The sequence below is a fragment of the Phyllopteryx taeniolatus genome, chromosome 21 (assembly GCF_024500385.1).
Source record: "Phyllopteryx taeniolatus isolate TA_2022b chromosome 21, UOR_Ptae_1.2, whole genome shotgun sequence".
In the NCBI taxonomy this organism is placed as follows: domain Eukaryota; kingdom Metazoa; phylum Chordata; class Actinopteri; order Syngnathiformes; family Syngnathidae; genus Phyllopteryx; species Phyllopteryx taeniolatus.
This window is the reverse complement of record NC_084522.1, coordinates 6,844,836-6,864,485: the sequence shown is the minus strand read 5'-3', so window position 1 is coordinate 6,864,485 and position 19,650 is coordinate 6,844,836. Positions and strand designations below refer to the sequence as shown.

General features: G+C 41.2%; 1 protein-coding gene across 3 annotated transcripts in view; it reads left to right on the top strand.

Moving 5' to 3' along the window:
* Nucleotides 1-19,650, top strand: part of LOC133470756 (adenylate cyclase type 2-like) — a 55,027-nt gene that overhangs the window by 19,468 nt on the left and 15,909 nt on the right. For all 3 annotated transcript variants that reach the window (XM_061759521.1, XM_061759520.1, XM_061759522.1), the window contains 14 exons: nucleotides 1,685-1,882; nucleotides 5,483-5,644; nucleotides 7,636-7,785; nucleotides 9,695-9,843; nucleotides 10,778-10,889; nucleotides 12,839-12,966; nucleotides 13,588-13,746; nucleotides 14,084-14,216; nucleotides 15,470-15,640; nucleotides 15,721-15,761; nucleotides 15,835-15,915; nucleotides 16,122-16,191; nucleotides 18,097-18,194; nucleotides 19,557-19,641. In XM_061759521.1, coding sequence (XP_061615505.1) covers nucleotides 1,685-1,882; nucleotides 5,483-5,644; nucleotides 7,636-7,785; nucleotides 9,695-9,843; nucleotides 10,778-10,889; nucleotides 12,839-12,966; nucleotides 13,588-13,746; nucleotides 14,084-14,216; nucleotides 15,470-15,640; nucleotides 15,721-15,761; nucleotides 15,835-15,915; nucleotides 16,122-16,191; nucleotides 18,097-18,194; nucleotides 19,557-19,641 — 1,737 coding nt within the window. The remainder of the gene's footprint in view (nucleotides 1-1,684; nucleotides 1,883-5,482; nucleotides 5,645-7,635; nucleotides 7,786-9,694; nucleotides 9,844-10,777; nucleotides 10,890-12,838; nucleotides 12,967-13,587; nucleotides 13,747-14,083; nucleotides 14,217-15,469; nucleotides 15,641-15,720; nucleotides 15,762-15,834; nucleotides 15,916-16,121; nucleotides 16,192-18,096; nucleotides 18,195-19,556; nucleotides 19,642-19,650) is intronic.

The window sequence follows — 19,650 nt, the reverse complement described above, 5'->3', positions numbered from 1 at the left end:
TGACATATGGGCATTGTATGGTTTCAAGGAACTTAACTCACTTCACAACAAGCAGCAGTTCGGCAGTGTAGCGAACTAATCTCCAAACAGAGGCTTCAAGCTGTTTATTGCCACTCCCTGTTGAAGTTTACTATCAAACTAAAAATAAAACAAAGAAGCGATCACATAACTGTGCCTTAAAATCTGCTAGCTTTATAGCTTTTTGTTTTTTTCTTAGAAAGAGCCTTATGAAAGAATATTATATAAAATAAAATATTATGTATATATATAATATATATGTAAAATACTTTATTAGTAGTTTAGATTTTTTTGTCATTAAAATGGGTATTGTATATAGTTGACTATATTTTTATTTTTGTACTTGAGTACATGTCAGTCTACTTTTTTATTTTGTATTTGTTTTAACTTTTCGCAAAGTACAAAGTTTGTATCAATTTTTATTTTATGAGAGTCTACTTTTCACCTCTGCTGACATGTGATTGCTTATTTTAACACAAGGAAGTTAATGGGCCGTGAGAAAATTCTGCTTACCCAAATGTTTCAAGTGCATTAATTGGATGGTGTGTGTGTGTGTGTGTGTGTGTGTGTGTGTGTGTGTGTGTGTGTGTGTGTGTGTGTGTGTGTGTTGACAGTGTCAAAAATGCTGACTTTGACCGCGCGAGCACAGAAGTGATGCCCTGGCACATTCTCCAGGCTCAGACCGTCTGTCTGTTTGCCGATCTGTGCGCAGTCTGTTCATCTGTTTGTGTCATATTGTGCCACTGTCCCTGCGAGGACCGTCTGTGCTCATTAGCACGCAAAAACCTAGCGAGGAAGAGAGAGCACATTAACTCTGCGCTTTGCTGCTGTTCGCTCGATGTTAGTTGTCAGGTCTAAGGTGAAAAAGTTGCATTCTGTTTAATTGGCTGTTATGATAACAATTTAGTGTGACAGTCTGTCTCTCCTGATAGATAATCTGTCATAAAAAAAACTTAAATTTTCCGTTTGTATTAAAAAATTGTAAAAAAAACTAATCGATTAGTATCTATATGCACACGTATGTATGTGTATATACTGTATGTGTGACTGTATTTATAATTTCATATGTACCTGTAGCAAGAAAGCAAAGCGTGGAGAGTGTCTGTCGCCATGGAGTCAGTGAATGGGACGATCGATCATTGCCAACTGCCTCTCAAACATTTCTCCACTCTCTCCATCATTATTGCCACCCGCTTCCTCCTTGACAATCGTGCCATGTTTTTGTGATTTAATAGAAAATACTATGGTGCAGTATATTCTATGTGAAGCCTCAAATCCCTATACGGGGTCGTAGTTTTTCCGTTGCAGCGCATCAGTGAATTTGTGGTGCTCAATTGCTTGGTGTGCTGTTGCGAGTGACGAACTGTAATTTTTTTGGCGATGGTCCACGTCAGTCCTGTTCGGCCGCTTAGCTCGGTGTAGTACGGCATGGTTTATGCACACGACCAGTTGAGATCAGGAGTTTTGGCCATCTGTTGACAGCCACCAGCTAATATGTGGGAGCCAAAATTCTGGCTCAGTTGTTATTTATTATTTTCATTCATTTTTAAGTGATATTGTGTCTATTACCATAATCAATAAATAACCTAAAAAAATTGGACGCTGTAAATTTTTTTTGTAAGTGAGCAAACCTGTCCCCCATTGTCTCTTATTTCTCGCTTCTCAGAACACCGAGGATCATCTGACCTTTCTGATCACGGTGCCCACGGCCCTGTTCCTCTTCCTGTCCATCTTCGTCCTAGTCTGCATCGAGTCGATTTTCAAGCGTATGCTCCGCCTCTTCTCCCTCCTAATATGGGCGTGTCTGGTCACCATGGGTTACCTGTTCATGTTCTCTGGAGGGATCCTCAGTCCCTGGGACCAGGTAAGAGAGCCAAAAGAGCAATTTGTTTGCATCACAATACATAAAGACATAAGAGCGGAGACGGGTTGTGATAAAAGTGTCGGCTTCAATCACTTAAGCATTATTACGCTTCTATTAGACACCTGCCTTCAGATAAGTCCTGTTTTTACACATCAGCTTGACAGTCTGTCTTTGCATTCACATTATGTGTGTGTATGCCCGTGTGTGTCTAAATTAATTCCACATGTGACAAGTGTTAATTAGGTCTGATGCGAGCAGAGGAGCTGTCAGACACATTCGTCCTCCGCGCCAGACTCCTCTTCGCTCGCTGTCTCGGGAATCCTATTTTCTCCATCTCACGCCTTATCTCCACATATTCATCAAATCCCGTCCTCTCTGCACCTGCCACCATCACCCCCCCCCCCCCCCCCCCCAGCAGAACCACCTTGCGCTCACGTCCAAATTTCCTCTCCTCCCGGTGACGATTCTTCTCCCCCCCCCGCCTCCTCCGTGACGGGAGATATTTTTATCATCAGCCACCTGTGGGAGCATAATAAATCTGAATTATTAATCACTCTATTGCTCACTCACTGCACCTATCTACTTGTTATAAGCAAAGGTATTGGCTCACCGGGCAGGAAATTTATGAAAATAAGACAGAAAGAGTAAGAAGGAAGTGAAATTCCATAAAATTGCAGCTTCCTGTCAGTGGGTGATTACTGGAGCCCACAGAGCCAATAACGCAAACGTCTGAAAGAAGAAAACAAAGAAAGCAACATGTCGACTTCTTGCTTGCTCACCTGATCCCCGTACACACACACACACACACACACACACACACACACACACACACACACACACACACACACACATACGTACAAATAGATAAATGCATGGCTGTCAAACCGACTGTGCGAGAGGAATGCCAGAGTCGGTCCTGTCCACGTGCAGTACAAGTTCCCATCGAGCGCCATTAACCTTTTAGTCCGGGCTTTATTCAATTTCTTAGCAGTGAGCTTTATTCAATTTCTGAGCAGGGCCTGGCCGCAGAAGACTCCACATGTTGTTGCACTTACATGGAAACATTTACCTAGTTTACAAACATATTTGGCAGGTACACCATTTTTTTTTTTTTTGGTATTTTCAACTGTGTCAAATTGTGTTTTGCCTGGTGGCAAAGTAGCTATTTCTAAAGGGACAGACTGAGAACTAAACATCCATCATTGGGTTTGGAGAAGGTATTTAATCACAGGAATGTTTAAATTTTTTAGTTGGGTTGTCTTTGAGTAATTTACCAAGACATAATGGCTAGCCTACCAACACCAGTTCTACATTACGCTATCCATTCCACTGTTAAAGGAGCACATCTGTGCCATTAATCAAAGGGACAGAAGAGTCAATTAATTAGCCAGTGCCTCAATGATCATACACTTCTATTTCTGAATATAGTTATTTACCATCTTCTTCTCAGCTAACACTTCACACATTTAAACTACGGCCGTAGAGAAGGACTATTGGAGGCACTGGAGAAAGCTCCAGCTTTTGACACCCGGAAGTACGTGTGATGTCAACGTGTGATGTCATGGTGGAATGTCCTAGGCATGTCCCTTTTTAGCGCTGTTTAATCATGATGAGTGCCAACTGAGATTGAACCGACTAGTCGCACAATGATGATTACAGCTTCAAGTCGATTAATCGGCAATCACGTGTTTTAGAATTAACAACACAAACACCTTGCTGAACTCAACACGTGGTTGTTCGGCGCAGCAAATAATAGTGGTGCCTCAAGCGTGTGGAAATATTTGATTAAAAATAAGACTGGCAAAAATATCCTCAAGTATAACAAAAGCACAAGTGCTATGAATGCCCAAGGGAAAAAAAGCATTCGCTAACGAAAGCTGACAAGCAGCCTAAATGCTCATGTCAGCCATCAGCGGATTCACTGAACGCACTCCCGTAACAGTGAAAAAAAAGACAATATACTGTCACAACTCCAAGGTGACAGAACAAAGACATGCAGTGGTCGATCAATAACCTCTTCATTGTGAAAATGAGCGGTTAATGTCACCAACAGCTAGTGTTTCGCTCAAGCCTTCATCCTGCAGACACATGGCAAGCTCTTCTTCCTCCTCCTAGTCGCCCCACCCCAGTTCACTGCACCCTGCAGTTGTGTTACGTGAATTGGTCGAGTTTTACAAGTTGCAACTGTATGTGAGGCTATGAAGGTATCAGAAAGTGATTGGATGAGCGAGTGTCTGAATTTGATTGGATGAACGTGAGTGAGCGTGCGTGTGTTTGGAGGCAAACGCGTGCACAGAAAGTTGACAACTGGGAAAAATACCAAGGACGTCCTCGATTGATTGACATCAATTATCATCATCTTAATGTTGACTGAAACAAAATCTAAATTCCTTGTCCCAACTACACAGTAATTTATACAATAGCACTTTTTGGCTTGTTCTGTTTGGGGTGAAAACTTACCACCGTACCACAAGAAATGGAGTCTTAGTGAAAGCACTGGTGTCCACCTCATTTTGCTTGCTCACGTTCAGGTGTCAAGGTAAAAGAGCAGAATAGTGTGGAACCTCAGCGCAGGTTTCTGTGATCAGATGCACCGACATCGGGAGTGAGAGATAATCAAGGTGGATGAGGCCAGGTGATGGCCGCCGCAGCTCCCATCTGGAGGTGTTGGAGGGCGTATTAGCATTCAGGCGGGATGTGCGGCAGAGATGAAATGCGCCTAGCCGGCTTCGGAGGGGGCGGGGAGTGACGTGGCTGAAATTGCACTGCCAACGTCAATTCCAGCAAAATTACCACACACCGCACTCTCCATCTACAGGACGCGCCGCCGCCGCTCTGACGTGACGTCAGCCTTCTTGGCAATGTCGGTTCCCATGGCAACAGAAAGCCTACACGAAACACCTCTTTCTCGCTATACTGTTTGTGTTCAAGTCCTCTGGAGATGCAACTCCGTCAACCTTAACAATCACTTACCTCAATATTCGAAGCTTCTTTGTGCTTGATAAAACACGGCACAGTAGATGTAGAAGCAGTATGTGTAATGTCTTGGTCGCCAGATCACTTGTGCCAAACTTGTGTCACCCTTAGCAGACGCCGAAAGACACAGGAAGACAACAGACAGTCAAGGCAGGAAGGTCAGAGTTCATCTGGTTGAAATGGTGACCTGTCTGTGACGGTCACCATCACAACAGGAAAGGGTGGGCTGACCACAGAGGAAGTCCACAAGGACAATGTCAGAAGTCACACTTTGATGAGAGCTGCCTTGAATAGATTTTGAGGAAAAAAAGAGAAAAAAAAGTCTTGCATTCTACAGCATTTCAGTTCAACATCAGCGCGTCAGCATCCACATGTAATTTCTAGTTTGCCCTGACGATATCATCCAATAAGTAGAGAAGGTTTGGCAGATGATGGTAAAAAGAGAAACTCTGGAGATTACGAGGAAAAGAATGTCTCCTGCCTTCAGACAAAATACAGCTAAAACACAAGAATTACTCTTGGGATGATCTCAATTCAGACACCAAAGTCATATCGTTCAGCATGTTGTGTCGATGTTGTGCACATGTGACAAATAAAATCACCTTTGTGTCTTTCTGTTTTCAGGTCTCCTTCTTCCTATTCATCGTATTTGTCGTGTACACCATGCTGCCCTTCTCCATGAGAGGGGCCATCATGGCCAGCACGCTCACCTGTTTGTCCCACACCGTCACCATCAGCGTCTGCTTGGCCTCCACCGCCAAGGATGTGGAAGCTCTCGTCTGGCAGGTGAGATGTTCACTGCTCACTTTTGAACCCCTGAAATCTACAGGGAGCTTGATAAGTAACTCCCTATTTTTAAATACTCAAATTATTTATTAATTGTAATTTTTTTCACTTTTTTTGTGTTTGTTCTTTAATATGTGAAGATTTAATCTTTACTTGAGCCACTGAGAACTAGAGTGGGCTAACTGGTTTGTTGTTTTGCAGGAGGGTGATTTTCAGTTTTATGGCTGCCATTAAAAGTGTTTTAACTCAATAAGCAGTCAAATCTATCTATATTTCATGAAAGATGATAAAGAACATTCATTTACAGTATACTAACATGCAGATGCACTGAGATGCATGGGCTGTCCCTATATGTCAAAACTGGAACTAAAGATTGTTTATACTGGTATTCATCTGAAATATATTCCTTTTCTCTATTTGTTTCTCCACTTAACTTAAAAATGACAAACAATGTGTTTGCCCACTTTTGTTCTCAATGGCTCTATTTATTTATCTTTTTTGTATGCGTTTGTTCTAGGAGAATTTCAGTTAACCGTGAGGTGTGTAGGATGCCTGTGGACAGAATTGCGGGTCCAATTCATTCTTTACGATACCACGAATGCGGAATGCTTGGGGTGATGCTGACTTGATTTTCATGCAAGATGTCGCCCCTCCACATTTTGCTCTTTTCCTTTGGGATTAGCTGAATTCCCACTTAAACCGCATGGGTCGTCGTGGTCCACCTGAGTAGCCATCCAGGAAACCCTACCTACCTGTGACTGCTGTACCAGTTGAAAGAGTTTGGAAGAAGAGGAAGTGCAAATATGCGGAGTTACTGTATGACTTTCATCCCACATGATTTTCTGGTGAAATCATGGTATGGCGAAGAATGAATGGATCCATAATCCTGTCAGAAGTCCTCCCACACCACACCGTTACTTAAATTCTCAAACATTAAAGAACCACAAAATTGTGTAGGGGAAAAATACAAAATAAATTCTCACACTAAACACACAAAAATACGTGTTTTAAATGAGGAGTTACTTTTCAATCAAAATGGAATAAAATCTAGAATTGTTTGAAGTTTTAAAGAGAATTACAATTTTTCAGTTGTTTATTGAATGGAAAACAGTTAAATGTGAATTCAAAATGAAAACACTCGCAAGGAGCATGGAGAAGATGCTCACACTGAACTAAGCGCACAGTAAATGGTCAACAGCAGCTTGGGTCAGAGCTAGTGACATCACATACTTGGCCACGTCCTTTATACAATCTCGTTATACATTTACATTGTTTTATTATGTTTTTAATATTTATACTTTACTATACAATGCTATTTTGTGTTTTATTTTAACATCATTTATTTTTATTTATTTTTTAAAGGCAGGAACGGATGAATAACATTTCAATTCATTTCAATGGGGAGCACTGATTTTATTGAGTTAAAATCGTTGTCACGAAACAAATTAAACTTGTCAGTCAAGGTACCACGGTACTTAACAAAGTAAAGTCCAAATAATGCAGCATCAGGGTACTTAGTGTGTCTCGAACAAAAACTAATTTTGGTGAATTATGTCCACTTATCCAAATCAAACATTTTCTTTTAAACAAAGAGCACAGAGCTAAATGCTGTGTTTGTCTCTATAAAGACACTAAATGTCATATAAAGCTCAGAGATGGAGGAAAATGTCATGGTTGGCCAGACATTCACACAGCGATGCCGAAGTCATGCACTCACGCTCACAATAAAACGTGTCCAATGAAGCTCGTTGCCCTCGGCTAGAGGACCAAAGCGCAACCTATTGATATGCAGGGCCGCAGTTTAAAGAGCCTGAGGTTGACACAGTGGTGGAAAAGCGCGGTTGAAGTGTGCGCTCTTATCTAGATTATCTTTCCAAGGTAATCATGTAGGCGGGCATGGCGGGCGGGAGGCAGTGGGAAAACATGCATCACCTTCGTGCGCGTTTTTAAATGCAATGTTCCTTTATATTTGTGTGCGTATACACACGCAGATCCTGGCCAACGTGATCATCTTCACCTGCGGTAACTTAGCGGGGGCGTACCACAAGCACCTGATGGACCTGGCCCTCAAGCAGACCTACCAGGACACCTGTAACTGCATCAAGTCCCCCATCAAGCTGGAGTTTGAGAAACACCAGCAGGTACCAACACAAACCCTGGGATTACTATGCAAGGCTGAAGAAGTTTATATTTATAATTTTAATATTGTAAATAGATGTACATACATGACTAAAAAAAAAATTTTAGGGATATTGTGCTTTGGGGTGAAATTTCAGGACAAACTTAAGATCCGCTATAACCTTTTACAATTTATCTTAATTTTTCATCTTTAATTTCTCTGAACCTTTTGAATATCCAACTGTAAAAATGTTTCATTGCTTTTTGCACAACGTACTGTTCTCTATAAAGTAACTGAAAGGAACATTTCACAACAGGTTTTTTAATCCATGAATGGACCAATAATTTCAAGGACATCCACTTCTATGCCTTTCTGTTGCTCTTCTAGTCTCTCTGTATCTGATGTGTCGGTCGCGAAGGATCCAGTTCTTAGTGCCGGTTCTTTGAAGTGAATGACGCAATTTTTTTTTTTTTTTTTTTTTTTTTTTTTTTTTTCCCCATCTTTTTTCTGATAAAGCGACAGTCCATGTTTGGTGAAGATTTGTGATGGCATTTGTGTGTCCACGCTAAACAGAAGTGGGAAGGCGGAGGTTACAGACATGCTGCTCAGTGAACAAACAAACTGGAGCACGAGAGAGTCTTGCTTTATAGTGAGAGACTACACGCAGATACGGTGAAAATAAGAGCATTAAAAAAACAGTCAAATTTGGAAACATTTTAAAGTTAATAGATAATACAAGGGCAGAGTGAACTTCTGCTTCGTTTCCAAAATATTTCCAGGCTCAGTTTTTCAGATTACTATTGGGAAGACTATTGATCCCAGCGGGGCAATTAAGTTTAGGTAAGGTTAGTTTTGTTATTTCGCAATACATACCGTACAGAAAAGGGCATTTATTCAGTGACATTTGCTTGACATTAAAATCTTGACATTCACCATTCGTTTCAGCATGAGAAATAGAATTAAATTATGAACCGAGAGTACACTCACTTGGGATTACTCAAGACTATCCATCAATTTCTATAGCGCTTTTCCTGATTCGAACCGGGGGTGAGCTGGAGTCTTTCACAGCTGACTTTGGGGAAACTTTGGGTACACCCCAGACTTGTCATCAGCCAATTGCAGGGCACATATCGCCACACAGACATTCATACACAAATTCAACCAATTGAACGGGTATATGTAATATATTAATACATCAGTACACAATACACCAATTCCAGTGTAAAAGCGAAATGGCACACCATTCCATTCATTACCTACCACTCACTAAATATTGCTTTGGTCCATTTATCAAACGTGAGAGTGGAGTGCAGTGAAGCGGGTGGTAAAGTTGTCTATTTTTGGAGCAGGCCGGCACCCCGCAACCTCTCAATCTTGTTAACTTTCCGCTGGGTTTTAGGAAATGAGTCCGTGGTGTGAGTGAACAGTGTAATGACCCTCTGCTCTGAGCTGCATTTATGAGTCACACCCCCTAAGGCGGCTACTCAGTCTCTGAAGCGTGCACGCACGCGCACACACGCATGCACACACACACACACGTGTTTGAAACATCAGCCTGAAACACCTTATGTGCATTCTATTAAATTAAAGCCCCCACCCCACTCCCAAAAAAACAAAAACAAAAAACACTTTTAGTGGTTACACAACAGTAACATTCATCCAACCCCCCACTCACTAACTACAGTTTCTATTTTTGCTAAAATGGTAAAATGGGCAGCACAGAGAGCTCTAATGGTTAGTTCATCTTCCACACAGATCTGATGTTCGGGGGGTTAGTGCATTCCTCTGTAAATATGAATATCCCATAACTCTGCCTCCACCATGTTTGACACACGATGTGGTATGCTTTGGATCACGTTCTTTTCCTTTTGTCAAGCATGTCTGCAAGCACGACACAGCGTAACTTTCCCCCTCGTCCTCTCCTTTCGCAGGAGCGTTTGCTCTTGTCACTGTTGCCGTCTCACATCGCCAGAGTGATGAAAGCCGAGATCATCCAGCGGCTTCAGGGCCCAAAGTTTGGCCGAACCGAGAGCGGCAACAACTTCCACAACCTCTACGTGCAGCGGCACACCAACGTCAGGTGACTTTCTTTATCATCTCTCCTCTGACTGTAACATAATGTCCCACTCGCTCTTCATCGTCTTATTTCTTTCAGCCTCCCGACCTGCTCTCACATCTCAGGCACTCCTCCCATCTTCGATCATCTCCTTTTATTTCCTCGTCTCCGCGGCCGTCCCTCTTTCCTTTGTTTTCCTCCCTACATCCAATCTTCTTATTCCTATTGTAGCCGTGGACAATATCAAATCAGAGTTAATCTGCCTTCATTGTAGCCTAAGGTCACTTTGTTATCCCCCCTACCCTTTTCATGTATGAAACCGGGTACAATCTTTAAGGCTTATTGTGAGAGGCTCTCCAAGGAATATCCTCGAGAAACCTGATTTCCTAAACAAGGGAACAAAATGACAATGTCCTTAAGTGATCTTCAAGTTCCAAGCAATACAGTAGGTGAAAAACTGTGATATAGAGAGACTATTTCCAAAAAACCACATACCTTTGAAACACACTTTGTCAAGAGATAAGAGACTATCATACAGTATAACATCACTTTGAGTAAACAAAAAGACTCAGGCTCACACAGTTCTGCAAATTTGAGGCAAAGCGTGCTTGCTTCAAGCTGTTTATTTTTCACTCCTATTTGAGGTTTACTGTAACCAACAAATAAAACAATAAATTATTCAACATTGTATATATAAAGTAAACAACAAAATGTTCAACCAAACCATATAGTTCTGTCAAACAAAACTCCACTAGCTTAATGCTATCATATAATTCTACACGTCATGTCATATTTCATCCAATATTTACTTGAATAATTACTTCCCATAGGTGTAACGGTCTTGTGCCCAAATTCTAATGTGCATATTAGATGGAAGGATAAGTAGCGTTTAATGCCGTGAGGATAAGGATTAATGATGCAATGTCTCAAGTTTGCTGTTTGTTGCTGATTCCCGCAGTATTCTTTATGCTGACATCGTGGGCTTTACCAGGCTGGCCAGCGATTGTGCACCAGGGGAACTTGTGCACATGCTCAATGAACTCTTTGGAAAGTTTGACCAGATCGCAAAGGTATTGTCATGTAAATGTTCCTCACCCTACATTTCATTTCAATTATCCATCTACCCTTCCATTTTCTAGAGCGCTTGTCCTCATTAGGGTCACTGGTGAGCTGGAGCCTAACAAAGCCGACTTTAAGGGAGAGGAAAGGTACACCCTGGACTGGCCGGCCAATCACATTTAATTTCATTACTGGCCGGCCAATCACATTTAATTTAATTATTGATATTATTATTTTTAACCACAAAATGATGTTATTTGAAATGTATTTACAGTATTTAATGTCTTATGTTTACATACATTTTCCCTTTTTACATGAAGAGCTCTTTTCCAAAAAGAGATGTTAAAGTTAAAAAAAAAAAAAAAAACTTATTATGTTGAACAGTTTAACAGAAAAATAATGTTTGTAAAATTTGTGGGGGGGGGGGGGGGGGGGGGTGGATAAATAATTGTACTTTTATTTTTATTTATGTATTTATTAATCAAAATTGATTTATGCTGTTTTGGAAAAGAGGTATTGGTTATCCTGTGAGGTTTTCATGTTTTATAATGGATGAAAGAAAAATCCCATCTATTAAGCCTCATCAGTTTAAAAATTAGCTCTGTATATGCAAAGGAAAATCCTTTTCGACATGTTGCGATGCATACTGTATAACACAAAGCAGATCTCATCACAGTCCGATTTCAATAGGTGACAAATGTTAAAGCCTTGGAAAATGTTTTAGTTTCCCTTAAGGTTTGAAATTAAAAGATCATTAAGGCGTGAAATAATGGCTTTGTTTCTCGTTTGGTATCGCCTGATCGCCTTTGAGAACAATCTTGTTAATTAAAAATAACATGGAGAGAGTCCGTCTCGCGCCGTCGATCAAATGAAGGTCAATCAATCCATCTTTCCCCCTGTCCTGCGGCCACTCTCGGCCCTCCAAGACACGTGGGCCAATGGCTGTCAGCGGCAAGAGCGTACGTGGGGCTTCTGAGCGCTTGAGTCAGGCTCTTGACGCTTGGTGCCCGCTGGTGGACGGAGCCACCGTTATATAAGACCGGCCCAGCCGCGAGCTGCTCCGCATCCCACATGTGGAATGTGGACTAATGTTATGTGAGTGGGAGTGTGATGTTGGCCTTGATGGATGTGCCTGTGTCTAAAGCAGTGATTCTCAAAGTATAGAGTACACATTTAAAACATGAACAACAAAACATATTAGGATGAATGAAAATAACATCGATGAATGGCATTTAATCTCTAAAAACTATTTTTAAACATTTATTGAGGTACAAATTTTATTTAACTTTTATGTGCAATACATTTGATCCGATTCATTATTTAAAACAGAGAGCTAAGTATATTTTTAGGTGCTACTTGGTGTAAAAATCAAACAAACAAACAAACAAAAAAGATTTGAGAACCACTAGTCTTGACTGCAGTTATTCTCAGTTATTACGAGTACCGCTGGTGGTACGTGGGCACCCACTAGTGGTACTCACAAACTCTGCGTAATGTTTAAAAATGGCTTCAACTTTTTTTTTTTTTTTTGGAAACCCAGTACAGTAGATTTGTTAAGTACAGTTCAGTTCTATTTAACATTAAAGTACAAAACATTTGCATTTAAACAATTACTATTATTTATTTAAGTGCAGTTTATTTTCCAATATATAAAACGCAGTGTTGCCGTTCAAACTGCATAATGTCACAGTGGCTAACAAAAATATTGGCCTTTTTAGGAATAAACCCTCTGCCTTGTTTTTGATAAACACTTGGGCCTACTATGCAACTGTATCTTAATGTGGTCATTATAGTATTACTTGGGGAACCAAATATTTTTTGAGTACTTCGTGTAATAATGTTGAGAACCACTGGTCTATAGGAAGAAAAAGAGCAGAAAAAATATGCACAGCTTTATCAGAAAGCTGCACAATTTCTTCCAAGTCATTTCTTTCATTTTGTCTCTTTGTCTTTCCAATAGGAAAACGAGTGCATGCGAATCAAGATCCTGGGAGACTGTTATTATTGTGTGTCTGGTCTGCCGGAATCTCTGCCTCACCACGCAAGGAACTGTGTGAAGATGGGCTTGGATATGTGTGAGGCCATCAAGTAAAATACCAAATCTCTCTTTCCCTTTCTCTATTGTGCTCTCGTTCTCTTTCCCCCATCTCTCTCTCTCTCTCACACACCCACACAGACACACACACACACACACACACACGCCAGTCAGAGCAGGAAGAAAGCCAGAGTTGATTTGAGCTCTGTGTGAAGTCTCAAGTAAACAAAATGTGAATTCATTATGATAAGCCTCGGCCTGGTCCGAACAAATATGAATTACTTCAAACAAACATTCTGTGGCATTATAAATCTGATTATACAAATGATTTGGTCAATAGATAAATATTTATTTTTTTAAAGTGTTTTCTGTGTATGCCACAGAAAATCTTTCCTGGTCACTTTGCAGACTTGTGGGCAACAATCATTTGTATCCCAAACATCCATTTTCTATAACACTTGTCCGCATTTCGCACATGGGTGGGCTGGTCTATCCCAGCTAATTGTGTATACCCTCAACTGGCCGCCTGTCAATCACAGGGCGCATGTAGACAAACAGCCATTCACCCTCACGTTCACATCTATGGACAATTGACAGTGTTCAATGAACCTAATATGCATGTTTTCTGAATGTGGGAGAAGTTCCCCTCTAAAAATTGTTCGTCGCATCTTCAGGAAGGTTCGAGATGCCACCAGGGTCGACATCAACATGCGCGTCGGCGTTCACTCCGGGAACGTCCTATGCGGCGTGATCGGCCTCCGCAAGTGGCAGTACGACGTGTGGTCACATGACGTGACGCTCGCCAATCACATGGAGGCGGGAGGTGTGCCAGGGTATGACACATGCACGCAAGTCACGCTACATTAGGCACCGTAGGCATACTGAAGACATGGAAAGTGGCATTTGTGTTCTTAATACATGCCTTTTATAACCGAATTTGGTTCTGCCACTCTATCATTGTACAGCCAGTGCCAAGACATTGTTTCACTGGGCTGCTAATGTTTTGTTCCCTTTGGTGCCTGGGGACCGGAATCTGAAAAATAACCCTGGCATCATCATCATCTGTTTCTGTTTTAAGGGAAACAATATTGACTTTTTCTGATGGTTACAAAAGCTAGAAATTACAATAGAAGTTGTCAGGGATACCAAATGTGAGCTTCTCTTCTGCAGGAGGGTGCACATCTCGTCGGTGACTCTGGAGTACCTGAAGGGCTCCTATAAGGTGGAGCCAGGAGATGGACAGAGTCGAGACTCTTACCTGAAAGAACATGGAGTGGTCACCTTTCTGGTCATTAACCCTAAGGTGAGGGAAAACGCGTAGAAGTCTGTGAATGGTTCTGGAATTGTCGTTCCACATCATACATTGATTTTACCAATCTTGACTGGATAGGCACTGCATATAGGTTGTCATGGCTTCATTTTAGGTAACTACTTCTTTTTAATTCAAGTAAATTTAGATGTGGTCAAGTCACACCCAAAATGCTGTTTTTTGTTTTTTTTTAAGCGAACATACGTTTTGTTGTGATGCCAACCACAAGCGTCAATGCCTGATGAGCACAACAAACCATATGTAAGGTTTCGACTCACTGGCTTCATCCTTCATTGGTGTTATGACTTTACAAAGCAAAGAAAAATTTGCAAAAGATGATCTTAGCTTTCAGTGGCAGTCACCCGTGTCTATAAAAACAAATCATAAAATATATATCACACACACACACACACACTGCATATGGAGAGCATCACTGTATCAATTTACTGTAAAGTCCTTTTTAGCTATCTGCTCTTTTTATTGTCGTCATGTCTATTCATCGGCTGAATGCACATAAAAGTAGCAAAGAGCAGGGAAAATGATTATTTCACATGATTTCCTTACAGAATATGACAGGACCTCCACTTTGCAGCCTCACTATTCACATTTATGAGCTCTTTAATATCCTGTCACACAAAAAATAAAAAAGGAGGAGGTGAGCGTTTGATGACATTTTCAAGAAGCTCTGAATGGATGAAGGCCATATAGGGGCCACTGCCTGACGCAACCATTAAGGGCTGTGTCGCTTTTAATTCCTATAGGGATAGGTTTCAAACTTGGTTTGTACACAAATAGTTGGGTCTATATTACGGTATGGTTAAATTATCCAGTGGTGGGTTCATGCAAGGTAAGCAGAACTGCACAGGTTAATGTTAGACTGTAGACAATATTACTAAAACCTTTACATTTCATTATTTAAATGTTTTATTCCTCTCAAGTTTCAATGTGCAATAATACGATTATGCATGCATCGTATGCATATTAACAGATGTTTAACACACTGTACATATGTGTATTATAATTCATCAATATGCTATTATACATCAATTAGCGACATTACTTACCAACAAGCAACATCTTAATATTCAGTTTTTTCTTGTTTCCATCCACCTACACATCGATGAGGCTTTTTTCATCACAGCAGCACCTGCTGGAACTGTTGCAGCATGACTATAGAAACAGCGATATTTCCCCTAAAATGCTCTTCTCTACTTAACAAAGGCGATATTTCTGTTTTTTGGCATCAGAGCGAGAAGCACAGCCCTCTGCTGGGCTTGCGCTCTCGCCCGTCGCTGGATGGCGGCAAGATGCGGGCGTCCGTACGCATGACCCGCTACCTGGAGTCGTGGGGCGCCGCCAAGCCCTTCGCCAATCTCCACCACCGCATGAGCACGGACAACGGCAAGATCAACACCACCGTGAGTACAGTGATGCCGTCACTACTCTTAATACTCTTTATTTGGTTTAAACACGTCAAATGTGTTACTCTTCTTGCCAGGATGTTCCTATGGGGCTGTACCACTTCCAGCGACGGGAGAGGTGAGGTGGAATTGCATTTTGGGGTTCCGGTTTCACTTTTGGTGTTTAATTTAACCCCCCTTTGCTCAATAAGGTCCAAGTCGCAGAGGAGGAGGTTTGAGGAAGAGCTCAACGAGCGGATGATTCGTACCATTGACGGCATCAACTCACAGAAGTAAGCAACCGTGTACCAGCCTTGAATCTCTGCCCGGTCGTAATTCCGTACTGACATAAGTTTTTAATGGTTCTATATTGAACAATAGCGTCATTTGTCAGCAGTACAATGTGTACCCTTTAAGCAATTTTAAATCCCAAGCATGACTTGCAGCCAGGTTGTGTGGCTTTACTACCTTATAGATACTGTGTTCTTTTGCTCTCCAGACAGTGGCTGAAGTCAGAGGACATCCAGAGGATCTCATTGTTCTTTCACAACAAAGCCCTGGAGACAGAGGTAAGGCCAATGCATATAAAACACCAACAGTCACCATTGTTCTCACAGTCAATCAATTATTGGTTCTTGTGTAAATGAGGGCATTAAAAAGACCTATTCCAGTTGCCAACAACATGCTGAATATCCAACATTGCACCTCCCCTTGTATCCTCTTTAAGTGTTTATCAAGCATTTAAATTAAAAAATCTTGTTTTGTACTGTACTTGGATAATTGCCTCGGGTTCAATGAGTGCCTTCGAAGTAGTTAAGAGTTGTTTTTGCTTCCGAAGCAAAACCCTACATCCCGATTCACGATGACTAACTCATGCAACAGCTGTGCAGCCAATTAAAATAAAATAACAAATTGGTGTTGAATCTGCTTTGGCGGGATGTGGCAGATGTGCCCAGATGTAATTAAAAGTCTGTTTTTGTGGGATTGGCTCTGAAGCACCGCAATCCGCAGCCTCTTAATGACCATTTGACACACTGCAACCAGTTTGATAAATACACTAAATGAACAAAAGTATCGGAACATGCGGCTATCTCACCTACAGGATGTGAACCTGGTAGAAAATGTAGAGTTCTGTGTTTGCAAGCCACAATTTGAGTTACAAGCGAGCTATGCCGCTGCAGTGGCCGATTCATTGTCAGCCAGTTATTAAATGGGACAAACAGCCAAACATACAAATACAAAATGAAAACACTCACATAGAGCCTGGAGCAGGTTGTTAGTTACACGGAATTAAACGTGTGGTAAACGGACAACCCGAACTGGAATCTGAGGTCGCTCAGCAAGCCACGCCCTTTAAAGGCACACAAATACTACAGTGTGAGTGTATGTGCGTAACTTTAGGCTTAATTACACTCTATAAAACCAGTGAATTTACCGTTTATTATGATTTATTATTTTTTTAATGTATATATTTTAATTTACAGTTCTAATTTTCTTTATTACAAACATGTAGGGGCTGGAACGGATTACGGTATACCCTTGTTTATTGTGGGGGTGACATTCTAGAAAACCGCTCAATAATTTGATTCTGCGATGCAGTGACCAATTATTTATTATATAAATTAATTTTTCATATTTGCAATTTAATGAGGTCATATATGCAATTCAATGAAGTCAACATCCACACACGCTACACAAGCACATGCCTTTGAGCTCTGCTTGAGTGATGTGAACAACAGCAGATGATGTTTTTAAATACAGTACTGTAGTTGTAGAAAATGAAGTTAACTGTTGCTCTTTACTTGCATTTGTTCATGTCGGTGGTGTTATGAGTGTGTGCTTTGTCAGGCTAAGGTCAGCATTTGTGAATTTGTTTCATAAAACGGTGGCTTGTATTTCAAACAGTGACTTTCCAGTCATGTTTTTAAAAAAAATATTTGTTTTAAATCCTCAAACAATTTGGTAACTTGCCAAATGTATGAGTTGAGATGACTCGGTAAGGTTTATTTTTCTGCTATGAATAAGAGCCCAATTGACCTTATGTGAGTCATTGCTGCCACATCAAAATTATATAACCAATAAAGCTAACTGTGTCATAGATGTGCAGGTGAGAAATTGCACTATACTGACTTAAAAGAAAAATCCAAGCTGCAATGAATCCACAATAAGTGAACCACGATATAGCAAGGGATTACTGCAATAGCATTTTTTTTAATATGGAAATGTATTTTATATACAATTAAATTTAAGTTATGAGCTTGGTCACAAAATGAATGAAATCCAAGTCAATGTACATTTATGTGGTTTCCACATTCTAATCAGCCCCTTGAGAGCAACCATAACTTCGATGTGGCCCACGATAAAAACACCACTGCTATAGGGCGCCATGTAAACGTTACCTCAGCGGGCGTACAGTATTTTCCTCTCAGTCATGCTTCTGTCATGAATTGACCACATCCATCCCCTCTCAACAGTACAGATCAACAACCCTGCCTGCGTTCAAGTACTACATCACGTGCGCCTGCCTCATATTCTCCTGCATATTCATCGTGCAAGTCCTCGTCTTGCCCAAGTAAGTTCTGGAGACGTCACCACAGTGTCGCCCCTGCTCCAGCTGTGGCGGCAGATTGATGTTAGAAAATTCATTTGACGCCAGTCGACTCATTAAAGAGGCCGGGTGGTGGGGGGAGCAGGAGGACGGATGTTAAAATACAGACGGGGATGAAATGACGCCGTGCTGCTGGTGATTATAGATCAGGTAAATCAAAATGTGGCGGCGAGGAGAGCGAGTCATGCTAATTTATTGCCTGGGCGGCCCAACGGGGTAATTCAGCATCTGAACGGCTATCGATTTTCTAATTCGGCCCTCTTTGGCTTTCTCTTTTTTTTTAACCTTTGTTCTGTTTGTGGCAGGGCCACGCTGTGACATCATCCCCTTTTATAACGGTCTTCCTTAAATCAGGCTGACTGTTTCGTTGGAGTAACTCCATTACAACAAGGCATAGATCCTCAGTACAATCTGATAAATGCTTACCTCTGCTAAATGGATTGCTGGGCGGAATACATTAGAAATCTTCATTACATTTATTGGCTGCTGTGAATGTGTGTGTGTCTGTATGCAATTCAGCGCACTAGTAGAAAGACTATTTTACTAGTAATATTTTTTCCACTACTGTATGATATTTCTGTCAACTGCATGTTAGTTACTAGGCAAAAGCGTGCACAAATTGACATTTGCTCTAATAGTACTACTAGTGCAGCACAAGATGTTAACTGGTAGAATTTTACAATGTCTCTCAATGTGCTGATAGGAAGCAGTTGTCAGCTAGTATTCAGTTTTGCCTCACTGCTAACATGTGCTTGTCCTACGAGTACAGTATGAAAAAGTTGTCTTCTTTCCATAAATCTGTTTTGAGCGTTTATTGATATCCTTGATATCCAGTACCAGTATGCTATTTGTCCTCACTCGTAAGAATATTCAGCATTCTATTAGCATTTCTAGGGTGCACTAGTTAAATGACTGTGTCTTAGTAGTAATGTTTTTTTCCACAACTTTATGAAATTTCTGCCCCCTGGTAGGATAACCTTAGCATACCAGTAGGGCAACTACATGTTAATATTGAGGCATTTTGGTGCTACTAGTAGGGTCCTGGAGGATACTAGTGCATGACACATGCCTACTGGTTGTGCCTAGTAGTCTTAGTCATGAAGCACACTACTAGTAAGGTTGAATTGCGTACTAGTAGGCAAAAAGTGGCACCGGTAGTGGAAAAAAAAAACATGCTAGTAAGACACAGTCAGTCTGCTAGTGTGCTGTACTGTCTTACGAGTGAGGACAAAGAGCGTACTAGTACATGGGCTTAAGCTGGATATCAAGGTTATCGAATAAATGCTCAAACTCCTTTCCATACGTGTGTGTTTGTGTGTGCTCTAGAACTGCAGTGCTGGGGATATCCTTCGGCCTGGCCTTCCTGCTGTTGGCCCTGATCTTGGTTCTTTGCTTTGCCGGTCACGTTCTGGTGGGTATG